A 16,676-nucleotide genomic window follows, 5' to 3' on the forward strand; every position below is an offset into this window, starting at 1 on the left:
TTTAGTTTGTTTTGTGTTTCTTCAATATGCTCTATGAATCTAAAAAGATGCCAATGAAGTGTTGATCATTTTCTTTTTATATTTCTTGATAGCTTAAGAGTATTGACGGTGAAAGTTTTGATTCTACGCTCGTAAAAAAAATAAAGTTTTTGTTTTTCACAGTGTAGGAACATAGAAGAACCATTTTTGGTTCCCCAAAGAACCTTTCAGTCAATAGTTCTTAAAAGATCCATTTACAAGGTCCTTTATTGGAGTCAATGGTTCCATGAAGAACCTTTAATCTTTCCATTCCACAAAAGGTTCTTTATTTTGAAAAAGGTTCTTTAGATTTTTAAAATACTCTTCACACTTAGAAAAAAAGGTCCTTTTAAAGTGAACCCCTGATATTAAAGGGATAGTTCACCCAAAAATGAAAATTTGATGTTTATCTGCTTACCCCCAGAGCATCCAAGATGTAGGTGACTTTGTTTCTTCAGTAGAACACAAATGATGATTTTTAAGTCCAACCGTTGCCGTCTGTCAGTCAAATAATGGGAGTGAATGGGAACTCGAACAATAAGAGTCAAAAAAACTTGCATAGACAAATCCAAATTAAACCCTGCAGCTCATGACGGCACATTGATGTCCTTAGACATGAAACGATCGGTTTGTGCAAGAAACCGAACCGTATCAATATAATTTTTTACCTCTAAAACACCACTATGTCCAACTGCGTTCAGCACTCTGTTAGTGAGGTCTGATCGCACTCTGACAACGGCAGTGATGTCTAGCACTCATTGAAGTATAAGCGCGAGACATCACTGCCGTTGTCAGAGCGCGATCAGACCTCACTAACAGAGTGCTGAATGCAGTTGGACATCAATGTATCGTCACGAGCCACAGGGTTTAATTTGGATTTGTCTGTCGTGTTTTATTTACTCTTATAGTCCAAGTTCCCATTGACTTGCATTATACCACTGACAGACCGCAATGGTTGGAGTTAACGGTTGCGGCTTTTACAACCAAAAGCCGCACAATGTGGCATTGTATATTGTATTCTGAGTTGTGTTGCGGTAAAAATAGCAACATTGGGTCACCGAGTGCAACCATTTGACGTCATCAACGTAGAATGCACTGTGCACCTAAACAAAATAGCGCCCCCATTGTCTAAAATATGTATAAAACAATGTGGATTTTTAAAATAATGTAAATCTTTCGTGGGTTTTCTACTACATATTTCAGTGTGAGACGTCATTTACTTTATATTAAGCCATACAAGTCTTAATACACAGGTTCCCTTTAAGAACTGATCACTGAAAGGTTCTTTGCAGAACCAAAAAAACATCTATGGCATCACTGTGAAAACCCTGTTTTGGAACCTTTATTTCAGCGTAAAGAACATTTTAATAATCTAAAGAACCTTTTTACACCTTTAGTGGTTCCATATATGCTTCATGGAATCACTGATGCCAATAAAGAACCTTTATTTTTAAGAGTGTACAAATCAGTGAAACCAACACTGAATATGAATCAAATATTGGTCCTCGCAGAGACATAAAATGTAAAACCTGAAAAATCACATTATCACTTTTTTTGGATTAATTAAATTATGTCTTCTGCAGGTGTAAAAACACCAACTGTAGATGTAGCTTATAGTAACTGTAATTAATTTAATATAAGAACAATAGAAACTGATGCAATATTTCATCATGATATAAAACACTAGTGATGATGACATCATTGTGCTTACTACTGATTTATCTCAAGGTGACAGACATCTAACACATTTTAAAAATGCCTCGTTTAGAGGAGCAAATGCTCAGTTTCAATACATTAATGCTCAAATAAATCTAAAAAGCAAAAATGTAATTTATTAACACTTAAAAAAACTGGCCATGATGAGGTGCACCAGAATTCACTACTACCACTAGAGGGCATTCTTCTTAGTCTAAAATTAGGGGGTGACATGATAGTTTCCATGACAACACATTTATAGGCTAGAGCCCACAGCTTGTAAATAAAATTCAAGATATTTTTAGCTCTCCTACTTTGAAGATGCAGTCTCCAACAGGCGCTGTTTCAACTGGTCAATTTCCATCATTGACGCACGCGATCCATGTGTTTAATGAGCATAATCCCTCTAATGAAGATAATCCTGAAAAACAGAGAAAAGAGGAAAATAACAACCATGAAATAAGATCAAAAATAGCCTGAGCTCAAATTAGCATATGGTATCCTAATGAGTAATTAGTAAATATAAAATGAATATGACACAATGTAACAACATTTGCATTATTTACAGTGAACACAAGCTTTTTAATTTGCTTAATGTATTTTTCTAACTAGTATGTAGGTTATGAGACAATGAAAAACCAAGAAAAGTCATGATTATGTCTGCTTTTTTAAGCACATACCACAAGCAGAAGACCATGTTATAGTTTAATACTTTTAAAACAAATTTCAACCAGGTCACTTTGAGCTCATGCAACCATACAGTGACTGAAGAGATGGAAAATCATAGTTAAACCAGTTTCTAGATGGTCTGGTACACACATATCTGCAATAAATCAGCTACCAGGTGGTTTTTGGAACATAGTGGCCAGTTAATGACCATGTTGTAAAACACAGATACAAGCTTAAACTGGTTAGTAACTTTCAAGAGATCTTAAGGGGCTTCTTAACAAGCATTTCACAAAGATAAGATCAAACAAAAATAGTATCTTCACTCTGATATGGACATTTATTCAACATGAGCAAAGTTCAGAGGTGAAAGTCTAACACATTCCCCGAGCCTAGCTCTTGCCTCCCCTTCAGACCACGCCCCTTTCCTCCGCGTTACCATGACAATCCGAGCTGACGTCACAGACAGAGAAAACCCCACTATATATAAGCATTGAATGATCAGACTGTAACGCGGCTTGGATGCGTGTCCGGGTTGAACGACACGTCCAGCGGTAACCAAGGAAAAACTGCCCAGAAAGAAAAAAAAGGACTTTTAATTTGTTGTTTTTAAAAGAAATCTTGGATTTTTTGGGAAACCCAGGAGATCGTTTTTAATCCAAAGAACCAAAATGGGACGAGGAGTAAGTGTGAACGTGTTTGTCGTTTAATTATTTGAACGCTGTCTAGGAATTTCCATGTTCAAACAGGTTGTTTTAAAGTAACACCAAAACGTTCGATATTATCTAAAGAGTTCCAAATGGCTTCCCAGAGTGTGAGACTTCCGCAGTTCGAATATTCAAATGAGTTCGATTAAATGAATGAAATGTGCTTGATCTAAACCATATAAAGTATTTTTTTCTCGTCTAAAGCAACAGGTTTTAGGTCTGTGGCTTTAAAAGAGAGTAAAGTACCACTTTAAGACGTTCTTCTTTCAGTACAAAGATTTCAGGAATGTAGCAGACAAACTTCCTCCTCTATGGCCGCGATGTTGCACGGCCTGTTTGTCGAAGCAGACATTAGTCAGTCTCGTGATTTTTTACATTGCAGAACTAAACATGTATGTCTTAAGAAAATGGCTATGTGTGCCCCTGATGTTTAGCAGCTCTTAGAAAAGTCTTCAGCTCTTTCCCTTTACGACATTTCTAGGTTGGCCCGACAACGTGTTTCTGGCCGTGACGAAACCTCGAGATAAATTGTAACAATTTAACCGCGTAAAACTCGAAACGAACGACGCGCTTAGTTTAAATATTTGGTGTTCCACTTGGAGATACAGTGTAACTCATTGTTTCAACTTCCACTTAAAACGTTCTATTTGAACAAAACGTGCATTTAAAAATGTTACACTTTTATATTCAAACAAATAAAACGCTTAACCCGTACACCGAAAATCTCAATGCATCATTTAACCATAAAATATGTCTATTCACACAAGATTTCAACAGTTAACTCCTTTTTAGCACGAGCTACATTTTCAAACTACTCCATTTGAAAAGTTAAGCGTTTAAAAAAACTCTTAAATGATTTGCATAGTTTTACTATTTAAAGTAAAATCACGTAGTGAACGCTTTGACATGTCGATTTAATGGCGTGATCATGCAGGGATGTGTTGAAGTTCATGTTATGTTTCAGTAATGCTAAGTAAACCATGTCACATTTTAGGGTGTAGCCTGACAAGATAAAGTATTCTCGTGTTAGATGACTAGCTATCATTGCGTCTGTTTGTCATCTTTATCTCTGAGTGTAGAAGGCTGAGTAAATGTTTGACTTAAAATAAATGAGAAGACTGTAGAAACAAGTCTTTTGTTGGACATTAACCATAATTAAATTATATTCTAGAGCTGTAAAATATCTCATTAGTTGCATGACATGCTTAGAATTCTGTTTTCTTTCATTTCTAATTTCACGTTCAGTCATAGCCTTATGATTTGCTTCCTGTAGGGTTCATTAACTCCTCTAATATGATTCCAGTATGCAGTGGCATTGCATAACAGCTGAATACCACTCCCTAATGTGAGGCTCTGAGCACCAGTGTAAATGTAAATTATGCATTCAATCCCAGGGTACTTCATGTGATGGAGAGCAAACAGCCATCCGCATGTTTCATCTGGGTTTGGTGCATTGAGCTACGCCCCCAACCCCATCGAATCCCACCGCAATGGGGCAGATGTCTCGCCTCTGCAGACACAGGGTTGTGTTTGTGTACAAGAGACAAAAAGCATTTAATCTATTTTGCAATGTGGGTCATATTGAAATAAGAATGTAAATTGCATATATATATTTGCTAGTTTAAGCTTTTTAAAGTACTGTTAAGTTACCATGATGGTAGTGCCATATATGCCACCATGTTACCATATTCATATACATAGTATATAAACGATACTGTAAGGTATTGTTTCATACATAAATGTTAGTATACTGTGTGTTTTAGCTCCGGCTCCATCAGGTGTTGACCACAGCTGTGTACTCGCTCCCCCAAGTGTGTGTATATAGGCTAAGACTGTCGCTCCGTCTCCGAAGGGTTTAACATTCTTTCCATTCATCAGTCACTATGTGTTAGTGAGACCTTTTGTCATTGACAATCCCATCTGACAGAGGCTGACTAACCCTCCTCGCCGACCCCGACAGGCTGTCTCAGCGCCCCCTTACCTTTTTTGGTTGGTACTATGAGATAGTAACATGCATTAACCTCCATGCAAATGGAGAAAGAAATAACTTTGATGAATGCATTCTGACATTTTAAAAATACAGTGGGGCCCAAAATTCTCAGAGCACATTGTAAATCTGTGATTTGTCACTTTAAGAATTTTGAAAATATTAATATCTTTAGGTGACTAGTTAAGTGTAAGTAAATGAGTGTCATTGACCCTTTGGTCAAATTTTGTTCGTTAGAAACCAAGATGGTCATGTCTCAAATCATGCTGGAGAACATGATCATTAGGTGATGTTCTGAAGTTTAAATTTTTTTTTTTTTAATAATTTACCTTATTTGTCAGATTGGGTATTAAAATGCAAACTCTTGGACCCCACTGTACATTTTTGTTAATTTTATATCCATGCTCTTGAACTGAAATGAGCTTATAAAAAGCTGTAGTTTAGCACTAATTGAGTGGTGTGGAGGAGTTTGTACACCATGTTTTCTTTTCACCCTCCCCTGTTCATTCGCCACTTCTGAAACAAAGAGTGTTGGGTGTGACACGTGACTTAACCCATTCACGGGTCTAGAGGTGTGGCTCTGTTTCCAATGGCAACAGGGCAAAGTCCCAGTATGAGAGGGCTGATATGCTTGAGCGAACCGATTTTGGCTCCTGTGCAAGGTAAAAAAAAAATACTTGGAAGAATATTAACATGGTAGCATCCAAATAGAGCATTCTCTCACAAACGTGACCATTTATGAGTGGGTTCTGCCATGGTTGATTAATCTTTCACCCCCTGGCTCACTTTCTTTCAACCTTTTGACATTTTCCACACACACATGTGCAAGATGTGAAGGAGCTAATTTGCATATTAGATCTGATGACTAAGCATAAGCAGACGGGAAAGAGTGCTGAAGTAAGCTGTCATGTTCAGTCGAGCACTACAAGTGCTGAGTTCTTTGTTTGTGGCCACTTCCATCAGCTGTTGCTTTCATGTACAGAAAATATTTAGCCCAATGTACTTGCAGATTTATATCAGGACATGGATGGACCTGTGGAAAACAAATAAAGATTTCTTGCTGAGATAAATATCTTTGTAAGATGATCTGTGGTCATTAAAGCTGTTGAGAAATGGTTTTAGCCCATCAAAATGACACAATCTGTCAATTTTATGTTAATGGACTATGTTTATGATGTCACAAAAAACTGAGTGGTAGGTTAGATATTTTCTGAAACTGACTCTGTAACTATATACATACTGTGCACTTTTTTTCTTTTCAGTAAACTGAAAAATGTATAATTGCAGATTTATTTATTGACGTCATTTTTTTTTTTTAAAAGAGCATGTTGATTACTGAGCTGATTAAAATAACAATCAACTTGGTTCAAATGCAAACTAGCAATCCTATGCTTTATACTTTAGTGATTCATTTAACGGCTCATGTCCTTGCAGGACAATGAGTCACCTATTGTATTCATAGAATGCAGTTGTGATAAGAACTGTTGCTTAACAGTAGTAGAGGTCAATTGGTTAATTGCCCTTCAAGTTAAATGTTAATTACTACACATCCATTGGGATTGTGCAGTCTGCACGTGGTTGCCTCTTGCTAATATTTAACACATTTATATGCATCTCTTGCACACATACGTTAGATAATACCAGTTTCTTGTGCATTAACAAGTCTATTTTAAACTCAACACCCATCAATAAATGTTAGCAGTTAAAAATTAGTCTTGCATCACATACTTTTGTCATTTCTAAATTCACTTCACATATTACAGTTGTGAGCTGCATCCCTTTTAAGAAAAATACTAATGTTAGACAGTGCACAGGAGATTTAATGGTTGTTTTTGCTTGTTCCACCACAGGAAGGTCGAGAACAATATGAGCTGGCGGCCACCTCTGAGCAGGGGGGCAAAAAGCCAAAGCCCAAGGGTAAGAAAGAGAAGGATAAAGACATGGATGAACTTAAAAAAGAGGTGGATTTGGTGAGTCAGTTTAGTATTTTAAATACTTATTGGCAAACATATCAGTAGTGTTTGATGAGATGGTAAAATGTTCTTTTATGCACTGTTGTAGGACGATCACAAACTGTCCTTGGATGAACTCAATAGAAAGTATGGCACTGATTTAACCAAGGTAAATCTGATTCAGTACTGGATTTCAAATTAAAGATTTTTAAAGCGTAATGGCATAAAGGTCTCAGTCATTGTCTAACCCATGTCTTTCTGCAGGGATTGTCAGCCACTCGTGCAAAGGAGATCTTGGAACGTGATGGACCCAATGCTTTGACTCCACCTCCAACAACCCCAGAATGGGTCAAGTTCTGCAAGCAGCTCTTTGGAGGATTCTCAACTCTCCTGTGGATCGGAGCCATCCTTTGTTTTCTTGCCTACGGCATCCAGGCGGCCTCCGAGGAGGAACCTGCCAATGATAACGTAAGGAAAAATCCCTGTTTGTGTTTCTTAAGGGTATGCCTTTTAAGATCACGTTGTTGCTCTAGCAGTATCCCTAACATCTCCTCTGTTGTCCTGTGTAGTTGTATCTGGGTATTGTGCTCTCTGCTGTTGTGATGATCACTGGATGTTTCTCATACTATCAAGAGGCCAAGAGCTCCAAAATCATGGACTCTTTCAAGAACCTTGTCCCTCAGGTACTGACAATAATCCTTTCATATTATCAGGATATTTTTATTTTCTTTACTGATGTTAAGTGAATTTCTACTTTGTCACATAGCAAGCCTTGGTTATCCGTGATGGTGAGAAGAAGAATATCAATGCTGAAGAAGTTGTGATTGGAGATCTTGTGGAAGTCAAAGGTGGTGACAGAATTCCTGCTGATCTGCGCATCATTTCTGCTCATGGATGCAAAGTGAAGTACCGTTAAATCATGGTCAAATGTCTTCTCCATTGGCACGTTTCATCTCTACAAGGATTTACAAAAAATCTTGTCCTTTCCAGGTGGACAACTCCTCTCTCACTGGAGAATCTGAGCCCCAGAGTCGTACTCCTGACTTCTCCAATGAAAACCCACTTGAGACCAGGAACATCGCGTTCTTCTCTACCAACTGTGTTGAAGGTACAAAATCATGAAGACTTTTGGAAGTCAAATTTGTGTATGTTAAAAGTATCCATTTTAATTGGCATTTGTTTTGCTTATAGGTACTGCCAGAGGTGTCGTCATCAACACTGGTGACCGCACTGTCATGGGTCGTATCGCCACTCTTGCTTCTGGTCTTGAAGTTGGTCGCACTCCCATCTCTATTGAGATTGAGCACTTCATCCACATCATCACTGGTGTAGCTGTCTTCCTGGGCGTGTCCTTCTTTATCCTCTCTCTGATCCTTGGATACTCTTGGCTGGAGGCTGTCATCTTCCTTATTGGCATCATTGTCGCTAATGTGCCAGAGGGTCTCTTGGCTACTGTAACTGTAAGTGCCAGGATAATTGCAGTTGCATAATTGCAGAACACTAACAGTATGGATTAATTGTAATATCAAATATAGATAAACCTCATTCTTGTCATTTCCAGGTGTGTCTAACTCTGACCGCCAAACGAATGGCAAAGAAGAACTGCCTGGTGAAGAATCTGGAAGCCGTGGAGACTCTTGGCTCGACCTCCACCATCTGCTCTGACAAGACTGGAACTTTGACCCAGAACCGAATGACTGTCGCTCACATGTGGTTTGACAACCAGATTCACGAAGCAGACACCACAGAGAACCAGAGTGGAACCTCATTTGACAGGAGCTCTGCTACTTGGGCCGCCCTCGCACGTGTCGCCGGTCTGTGCAACCGTGCCGTCTTCCTTGCTGAGCAAGAAAATATCCCAATTCTTAAGGTGTGTGTTGATACTTTGAAGGTCTGTCAAAAGATTTTCCCATCTGACAAAGTCGTTTTGGTTGTTACTGATGCCATTGGACAGTTGTTTACTATTTGCTAGCCCTGTTTGTCTGCTTGTGCTTAGTTCTGCTGTCTGCCTCCAGGGATTGATTTAGCCCCTTGAGCTTTCTTCTGCTTTTGACTGGAACACAGTGTTTTCTTGTAAACGCCCTCCAATTTATGCCAATTCTGACTCATTCTGTAATGAGACTAATTTGTTGGACTTTTATCTCAAATTAAACAGCACACTTTTCCTTGCCTTGCATTTTCTGGAACATCCAAGCAGTCTTTCTTAACATTCAAAAGACTGTTCCTTGTTCTCACGCTTTACTGTTTCCTCTCACAGAGAGACGTGGCTGGTGATGCCTCAGAATCTGCCCTGCTGAAGTGTATCGAGCTCTGCTGTGGATCAGTGAAAGAGATGAGAGAAAAATACAACAAGATTGCCGAGATCCCATTCAACTCTACCAACAAATACCAGGTAAAACCATCTCCTGCTTGGGGCAAGTCTTTGGAGGAATTTAAGATGTCTAACGCCTTCTGTCTATGGACCTTTTTAGCTCTCCATCCATAAGAACATCAATACCAATAAAACTGAAACCAATCACCTGCTGGTAATGAAAGGTGCTCCTGAGAGGATTCTGGACAGGTGCACCTCTATTTTGATCCAAGGAAAAGAGCAGCCACTTGATGATGAGATGAGGGACGCCTTCCAGAATGCATACTTGGAACTTGGTGGCCTTGGAGAAAGAGTACTTGGTAATTTAGCAATTTTTCAATGGCGTTTCTAACCAGTTAGCATACCACTGAACCGCTCATGGTAAAATACCAGATACTCAAAATAGACTTTAGGAATGTTAAGGGGTTAAACGATGCATGTCCATTCTACGCTTTCCTTCAACGTGTTGATTCTCCACAGGATTCTGCCACTTCAACCTTCCTGATGAACAGTTTCCTGAGGACTTCCAGTTTGATACAGAGGAGGTGAACTTCCCCACTGAGAATCTGTGCTTCATTGGCCTTATGTCCATGATTGATCCTCCTCGTGCTGCTGTACCAGATGCTGTGGGCAAATGTAGGAGCGCTGGAATAAAGGTATGTCATAATCATTGCAAAGGACTGCTTGTTGTCTTCAAGAAACAACCAGAAACATCTTGATTTTGAATACAAAATCACTCTTCTAGGTTATCATGGTTACTGGTGATCATCCAATCACAGCCAAGGCCATTGCCAAGGGAGTGGGTATCATCTCTGAGGGCAACGAGACCGTTGAAGACATTGCTGCTCGTTTGAACATTCCTATTAATGAAGTCAACCCAAGGTAACGGGCTCCTCCTGGATTTGCATGGTGTTGTCTGGATATTTATTGCGTTTAGTTTTTCATCCCATTTAATGATCTTTGAAGGGATGCCAAGGCTTGTGTGATCCATGGAGGTGACCTGAAGGATCTGAGCCCTGAGCAATTAGATGACATCTTGAAGTACCACACAGAAATTGTGTTTGCCAGAACATCTCCTCAGCAGAAGCTGATTATTGTTGAAGGCTGCCAGAGACAGGTTAGTCGTCTTTACGATCTCAGATCAATCAAGTCTTCACCAGGTTGCTTTGATAAGATAAGAGGTAAATACTTGGCCTGGCTAGTGCAACTTGACCAGTTTCCAGCGTCAAGTAACTTCTGCTCAGACTTAACATATTTGAAGTTTAATTTAAAGCTACGAGAAGCAGGATTTTGGATCAATGAGATTTAACAGTTGGCACAATTAACCAGCTTGACACAGCAGTAAAAATGATTGACAAAATGGCTTGTTGCAGTCGTAGTTGGTTAGGACAAGAACTTGATTAAGATTATTTTGTGTTTGTCTACAGGGTGCCATTGTAGCCGTAACCGGTGATGGTGTCAATGATTCTCCTGCTCTGAAGAAGGCTGACATTGGTGTAGCTATGGGTATTGCTGGATCTGATGTTTCCAAACAGGCTGCTGACATGATCCTTCTGGACGACAACTTTGCCTCAATTGTCACTGGAGTAGAAGAAGGTATGAGATGTTATTGGGAACTTAATTGACTCAAGAATTATAAAGGTTTCTTTGGGGCTCACTCAACCGAGACTTCTCAAATGTGTAGGCCGTCTGATCTTTGACAACTTGAAGAAGTCCATTGCCTACACCCTGACCAGTAACATCCCTGAGATCACCCCCTTCCTCTTCTTCATCATTGCCAACATCCCTCTTCCTTTGGGTACTGTCACCATTCTCTGCATTGACCTGGGAACAGACATGGTAAGCACCACACTTGACTAGTATCTCTTTGATTGGTCAGCCAAATCACATTCTTGCATAAATGGCATTATCCTCTTATCTTAAGGTTCCTGCCATTTCATTGGCCTATGAAGCTGCTGAGAGTGACATCATGAAGCGTCAACCCAGAAACCCCAAGACTGACAAACTTGTAAATGAGAGACTCATTAGCATAGCCTACGGTCAGATTGGTAAGAGTTCATACTGCATTAGTATAAACGATCATCTTGCGCAGTCCGTTTTCTCTACCACCCTGGTGCAAAGTAGTTGGATGATTGAATCTCCTTGCTTCTGCTTTCTCCACAGGTATGATTCAAGCTCTGGCCGGGTTCTTCACATATTTTGTCATCTTAGCTGAAAATGGCTTCCTGCCATCGTCATTGCTGGGCATTCGAGTGTTATGGGATGACAAATACGTAAACGACCTGGAGGACAGTTATGGCCAGCAATGGGTGAGTGTTTTCAATCATCCAATGGCCATCCAGTCATTCCATTTTTCCACAGTCTTATCTGAATCTCATGTTCTTGGCCATCTTAGACGTACGAGCAGAGGAAGATTGTAGAGTTCACATGCCACACAGCCTTCTTCACCAGTATTGTAATAGTACAGTGGGCTGATTTGATCATCTGCAAGACCAGAAGAAACTCAGTCTTCCAGCAAGGAATGAAGTTAGTAGACGGCCAATAATATGTCCTAATTTGAATTGCTCAAAATGGATTTAAAGTCTTACATGACTGCTGTTCTTGGCAGGAATAAGATTCTCATCTTTGGACTGTTTGAAGAAACAGCTCTTGCAGCTTTCCTGTCCTACTGCCCTGGCATGGATGTTGCCCTCAGAATGTACCCATTGAAGTAAGTCTTGCACCATTTTGGGGTCGTTCAAGAAACAAGCTGAACATGTTTTGGTGTAAATCATTCATAATGGGATTTTTTTTTTTTTTTTTTTTTTTTTAAATGTAAGAATAGTTTTATAGGTTTTTTTTTCTTTGCATCACATGCAAACACATTATGCAACATATATATATATTATGTAAAACCTTTGTCATTTATGCCATAGTGGCTTTACGGTTTTATTTGTGAAATTCTTTGTTGCATTAATTTACTTACTAATATTTTCTGTGCAAGTCCCAAAACTCTTGTTTTGTGATTGACACTCAATGTTAAATGAATTTTCAGAGCAATATGTATTTTGCTGAGATAATTTATTGTTGAAGTAATAAATATCAAACAGCTATAGTCTAGAACAGGTGTGATTTGTAATTTCGGTACGTTTTCTTCTCCAGACCAAACTGGTGGTTCTGCGCCTTCCCCTACTCACTCCTCATCTTTATTTATGATGAAATTAGAAAACTTATCATCCGACGCAGCCCAGGAGGTAAGAGAATATTTAATCGCACCATGCCTTATATCAACGGAGATCATTTTTATTTACATAATGATGGTAAATCTTGTTTTCAAAAACCTAGTATTTTTAATAATTTGAAGATTTCTATTCAATCCATATTGGATGGATTTTTTTTTCACGTTGCAATGCATTCTGGGATTGTATTCTCAGTGAAGAATATATGTGAAAGAAGCCAGTGTTTGATTTTTAAATGCTGCCTAGATAAATATCTCACTAGGTTTTCAGTTCAGTTAATTGAACTTGATGCATTTACAAGAACAGGATATACAGAGTTTACATGCATGCAATTGTCCTGCTGAGCTAATTTGAGTTTTATATTTTTGTCATAGGTTGGGTGGAGAGGGAGACCTACTATTAAAGCATCCAGTCTGCATCACACAAGTTTATTTGCATGGTTGTCTCGCTGCTCGGAATTTTAACCTCCGTAATTTGGATGTTTTTATATAGGGAATGCTTGATACAAACACTGAGATCGTGAACCAAGACATTGCGTGCCTTGTTTCCGAAGCCGGACCAATTTTATACATGTTTTTAAAAGTGTAATATAAAAATAAACTTGCAGTCAGGTCCCACATTTGTGTCATTTCCTTCATTTTCATTTATAAGTTTTGGTTTTATTTGGAAAGTGCTCGGTGCTTGAGTGCATGCCCAGAATGCCCCTGTTTGTCTGGTAATCTTGGTGCTTTTCCTTTTTATATGTAACCCTTACAAAAATGTACCATGATAACCATAGTTTCCACCAAAATATCATTGCTGAGGCATTTGTTACTGCTGTAAAAGCAAAAAATGTATGGAAATTCATTAAAGTAATGCAAGATGTTTTCAGAAAACCCAATAATAAATAGTCATAGTAACTGTGATGTTTGGCGAAAAAATATGACGTGGTTAACATGGTAAATTATTATTATTACTCTAACGGAGAATGCATAAGTCTGTGCATGAGTGTTAAAAATGGCGGGAAAGAAACTCTTGCCTTGTTTCTGCAAAACTCCTGCAATTTCAACAGCCTCAGCTACTGAAAAATAACATGAAAAATGAATCATTTTACAGTGCAATATCCTTCTCAATGAGAGTGGGTGCGTTTTAAATGGGTTTGGAAAGTGTAATCCAGGTCTCATGCCTGGAGGAGACCGGAGATCTACTTCTCTCCACCCACTCTACTGAGATCTGGCACGAAAACACATCCAACAAGGTTTCAGTCAAAGTATTGTGAGTCAGAATCACCAGAGAGAGCAAGGAAAGGGATCATAAAAATCAACTAATTCAGTTTTTCACTTTATTAATGACTGATGGCAAAAATTAAAACCAAAAAGTCTGATAATTAATATATTTGTAGAACCAGTTTTTGCTTTCAACACAATATCTAAATAGATCTGATCATGTACTACAATAAAAACAATATGAATTATGAATATCATAATTATCACTATCATTATTTGATCATCTAAATAGTCATGCATTTAATTTCTCTTTTGGAGGACTATGTCTAACTGTAATTTTGCATGTTATGTAAAAGCTGAGACATGCATGTAATGCATTAAATTATTTACCTGGTCTGTCTTGTTTTATTCTGATGAGAACAGTGTTGTAGTCTATTTTCTTCAGAGATTGATGACTTAATATTGAAGAACCGATCAAGTAGATAAGTAAATATCAGTCAAACCAATTATCAGTGCATATATTATTTGATTTCTGCACACAAGTATTCTTAAACACCTCTTGAATAATTTGGAGCAAGTAGCATGAGTCTTCCACTTCATGTATTACCTTCCCTTGTTCTCTCTTTGCTTTTGACTGAGTGAGCTTTATCTTTGGATGATGGCTCCGGGTTAACAGCTCGATCTCCCTGAGGTGCATATCTGTTTCCCAGGGAAATTTGGCTGGGGGCCATGCCGGGAGAATACAGTCGGGTGGGGTTGAGACTGAAGAGGGATTGTGTAGTTCAAGCCTGGATGAGCTTGAATCTATTTTGGTCTTTTTCTGTTGAGTGATCATGCACTGCTTTTTCTGTCTCTTAAATGAGGCTGTTGAAACTGCATTTCCCATTTTATTTGGGTTCATAGGATGCCGGTTGATAGTTTAATTACCCGCAATTCGATCGCAGGTTATTCCACTGCCGTTTCATGAAATTATGCAAGCAGTGCCATTAAACTCAATAGTATTCGTTCTCTGTGTATTGAAGTATCCGCTCCACCTGCTGAGAAAAGCTCAGTTTTGCTTTTTCCTGAGACGCAAGGTTATAACAAGCCGTTTGACCTTTTTCATTCAACTTTTCCACCGATTGCATAACGTACGAAGTCTGAGTTGAGGCACGAGGACATTTTTTAAACTATCATATGTTCCGTTCACTCCTTTTCAAGACAAAGTTGTTCATCAACCACCAAAAAGGGTGAATGGCGTGAAATTATCTGGGACTTTTAGCCCAAAATCAAAAGAAATAATAGCTTTCATAAAGAAAGTCCTAATTTTAGGACCAATTATTGTGCAAGTATTTGCATTCACCTAATGGAAGAACTTACTGCAATGTACTGCAATATTTTATGTTATTAAAATCAGCATAAGTACAATACAATCTTAATGGACCAACCATTTGTACATGATGTAATATTGTTAATGTATTCCCTGATTTACCTACCTATTCAACATTGTGCTTTTTATTAATGAATCATTCCCATTGTTCCGAATCAATCAATGGAAGGGTACTAGTGAAGCATTCTCTAGGGTTTTCGTCTAGTGAGGGGTCAGGGCGAGGTCAGTCCAGATTTGCGGAAACAAGAATGAATCCAATTTTTCAGGAGAGGGAGAACTGCATAACAAAGGCGAGGGGAGAATTGTGTTCAGTTTATACAAACCACATTGTGTTGCTGCATGATTTTTGCATGACTTTCACATGACTATGCATTTAAAAACAAGGTTATTCTCCAATGTGTTTGGTCTGTTATGGAGAGAAAACCATTTGGGAAAGACTGCAAATAAACTCTTCAAAGCAACAAAGACATCAGCTTTAGTGTTTGATGCACCCTCAACAGTGGACAGACATGCATGTGCAAATTATATAAATTCTGAACCATTCTGGATACAAAAATCAAATGGAAAAACTTGAGCTTGTTGATCATTTTAGCCAATTGATACATGTTGTATATGCAGAACCTAAATGTGACTGTATGAGAATGAAGACTGTTATGATGAAACCAATAAAGCAGACTTTTTATCATGTGTCTTGGCTGTTTCTGAGCGTGTGTGTGTGTGTGTGTGTGGACAATAAACAAGGGCCCTGGAGTCTCGTGCATAGTCAGTTTGCTAATGCACCTTCCCCACTAACTTCTACTGAGAGCCTTAATGGAGCGTGTCAAAGCCTGGGTTTAGTTTCAGGCACATCTTAAATAACAGAGTCAGTAAACAAGAGCTATTCTGAATAGATATGACACCACAAAACAGATTTATCTGGGTGAATATGCAAGAATGTCAGGCCATAAAGAACTTCATATGCATCTAAATGAAATAAAGTCACAAAATTGCCTTATTGGTTCAAGTGAAAAGAAACTCTGTGCTGTTCTGGTTTCCCTCAATGTAAGTCTGGGATGTTTCCACCAACAAGTGCATATGGAAAAAACGATAAACTTGCTGTCATGACTATAAAAAACACACACCATGGATCCAAATGATGATTACAGGGCAGTGTTGTTTTCAAGTTCCCTTTCCATTCATCAAACACGCTCCTTAACATGCATTCTCCTCAAGGAAATGAGTGTCGGTCGCAACAGGGCTTAAACAAGATCTATGAAACTGTTTCTCTTTGATAAAGTGAAGCAAAGACAAAAATCCATCCAAAGCGTCCAGCTGCAGTACTTCATCATACTTCTCTTTAACCATGCCATTTTGAGCAAGGACTAGGCAAAGCCTCTATTGAAACGATCAGTCATCTGTCCCAAAAGAGCCACGTGTGTGAGGAAAGAGGCGTTTAATCAATATCTCCACAAACCATCTCTTGTGAGACATCAGTGATGTGATTCAGACAGTGAAAATGCTTACAATATC

At 38.6% G+C, this 16,676-nt stretch overlaps 1 protein-coding gene across 1 annotated transcript; it reads left to right on the plus strand.

Annotated features, from left to right (window-relative positions):
* Positions 1–2,883: 2,883 nt before the first annotated feature.
* LOC137031660 (sodium/potassium-transporting ATPase subunit alpha-1-like) lies at positions 2,884–15,848 on the plus strand. Its single transcript, XM_067402769.1, has 22 exons — positions 2,884–3,062; positions 6,924–7,043; positions 7,135–7,194; positions 7,290–7,493; positions 7,595–7,708; positions 7,792–7,926; positions 8,016–8,133; positions 8,217–8,485; positions 8,587–8,895; positions 9,283–9,417; positions 9,497–9,695; positions 9,856–10,031; positions 10,121–10,257; positions 10,342–10,492; positions 10,803–10,971; positions 11,060–11,214; positions 11,300–11,423; positions 11,539–11,684; positions 11,771–11,901; positions 11,984–12,085; positions 12,517–12,608; positions 12,968–15,848. Exons 1-22 carry the CDS (start codon positions 3,051–3,053, stop codon positions 12,994–12,996), a joined length of 3,087 nt encoding a protein of 1,028 aa, XP_067258870.1. The 5' UTR covers positions 2,884–3,050; the 3' UTR covers positions 12,997–15,848.
* Positions 15,849–16,676: the final 828 nt, after the last annotated feature.

The sequence above is a fragment of the Chanodichthys erythropterus genome, chromosome 12, assembly GCF_024489055.1.
Source record: "Chanodichthys erythropterus isolate Z2021 chromosome 12, ASM2448905v1, whole genome shotgun sequence".
Lineage (NCBI taxonomy): Eukaryota > Metazoa > Chordata > Actinopteri > Cypriniformes > Xenocyprididae > Chanodichthys > Chanodichthys erythropterus.

What these genes read in the sequence shown, in the direction of transcription:
- LOC137031660 (XM_067402769.1), top strand. An exon ending in TTGAAGGCTGCCAGAGACAG is followed by an intron (nt 10,493 to 10,802) that starts GTTAGTCGTCTT and finishes GTTTGTCTACAG; the next exon opens with GGTGCCATTGTAGCCGTAAC. An exon ending in CATAGCCTACGGTCAGATTG is followed by an intron (nt 11,424 to 11,538) that starts GTAAGAGTTCAT and finishes CTTTCTCCACAG; the next exon opens with GTATGATTCAAGCTCTGGCC.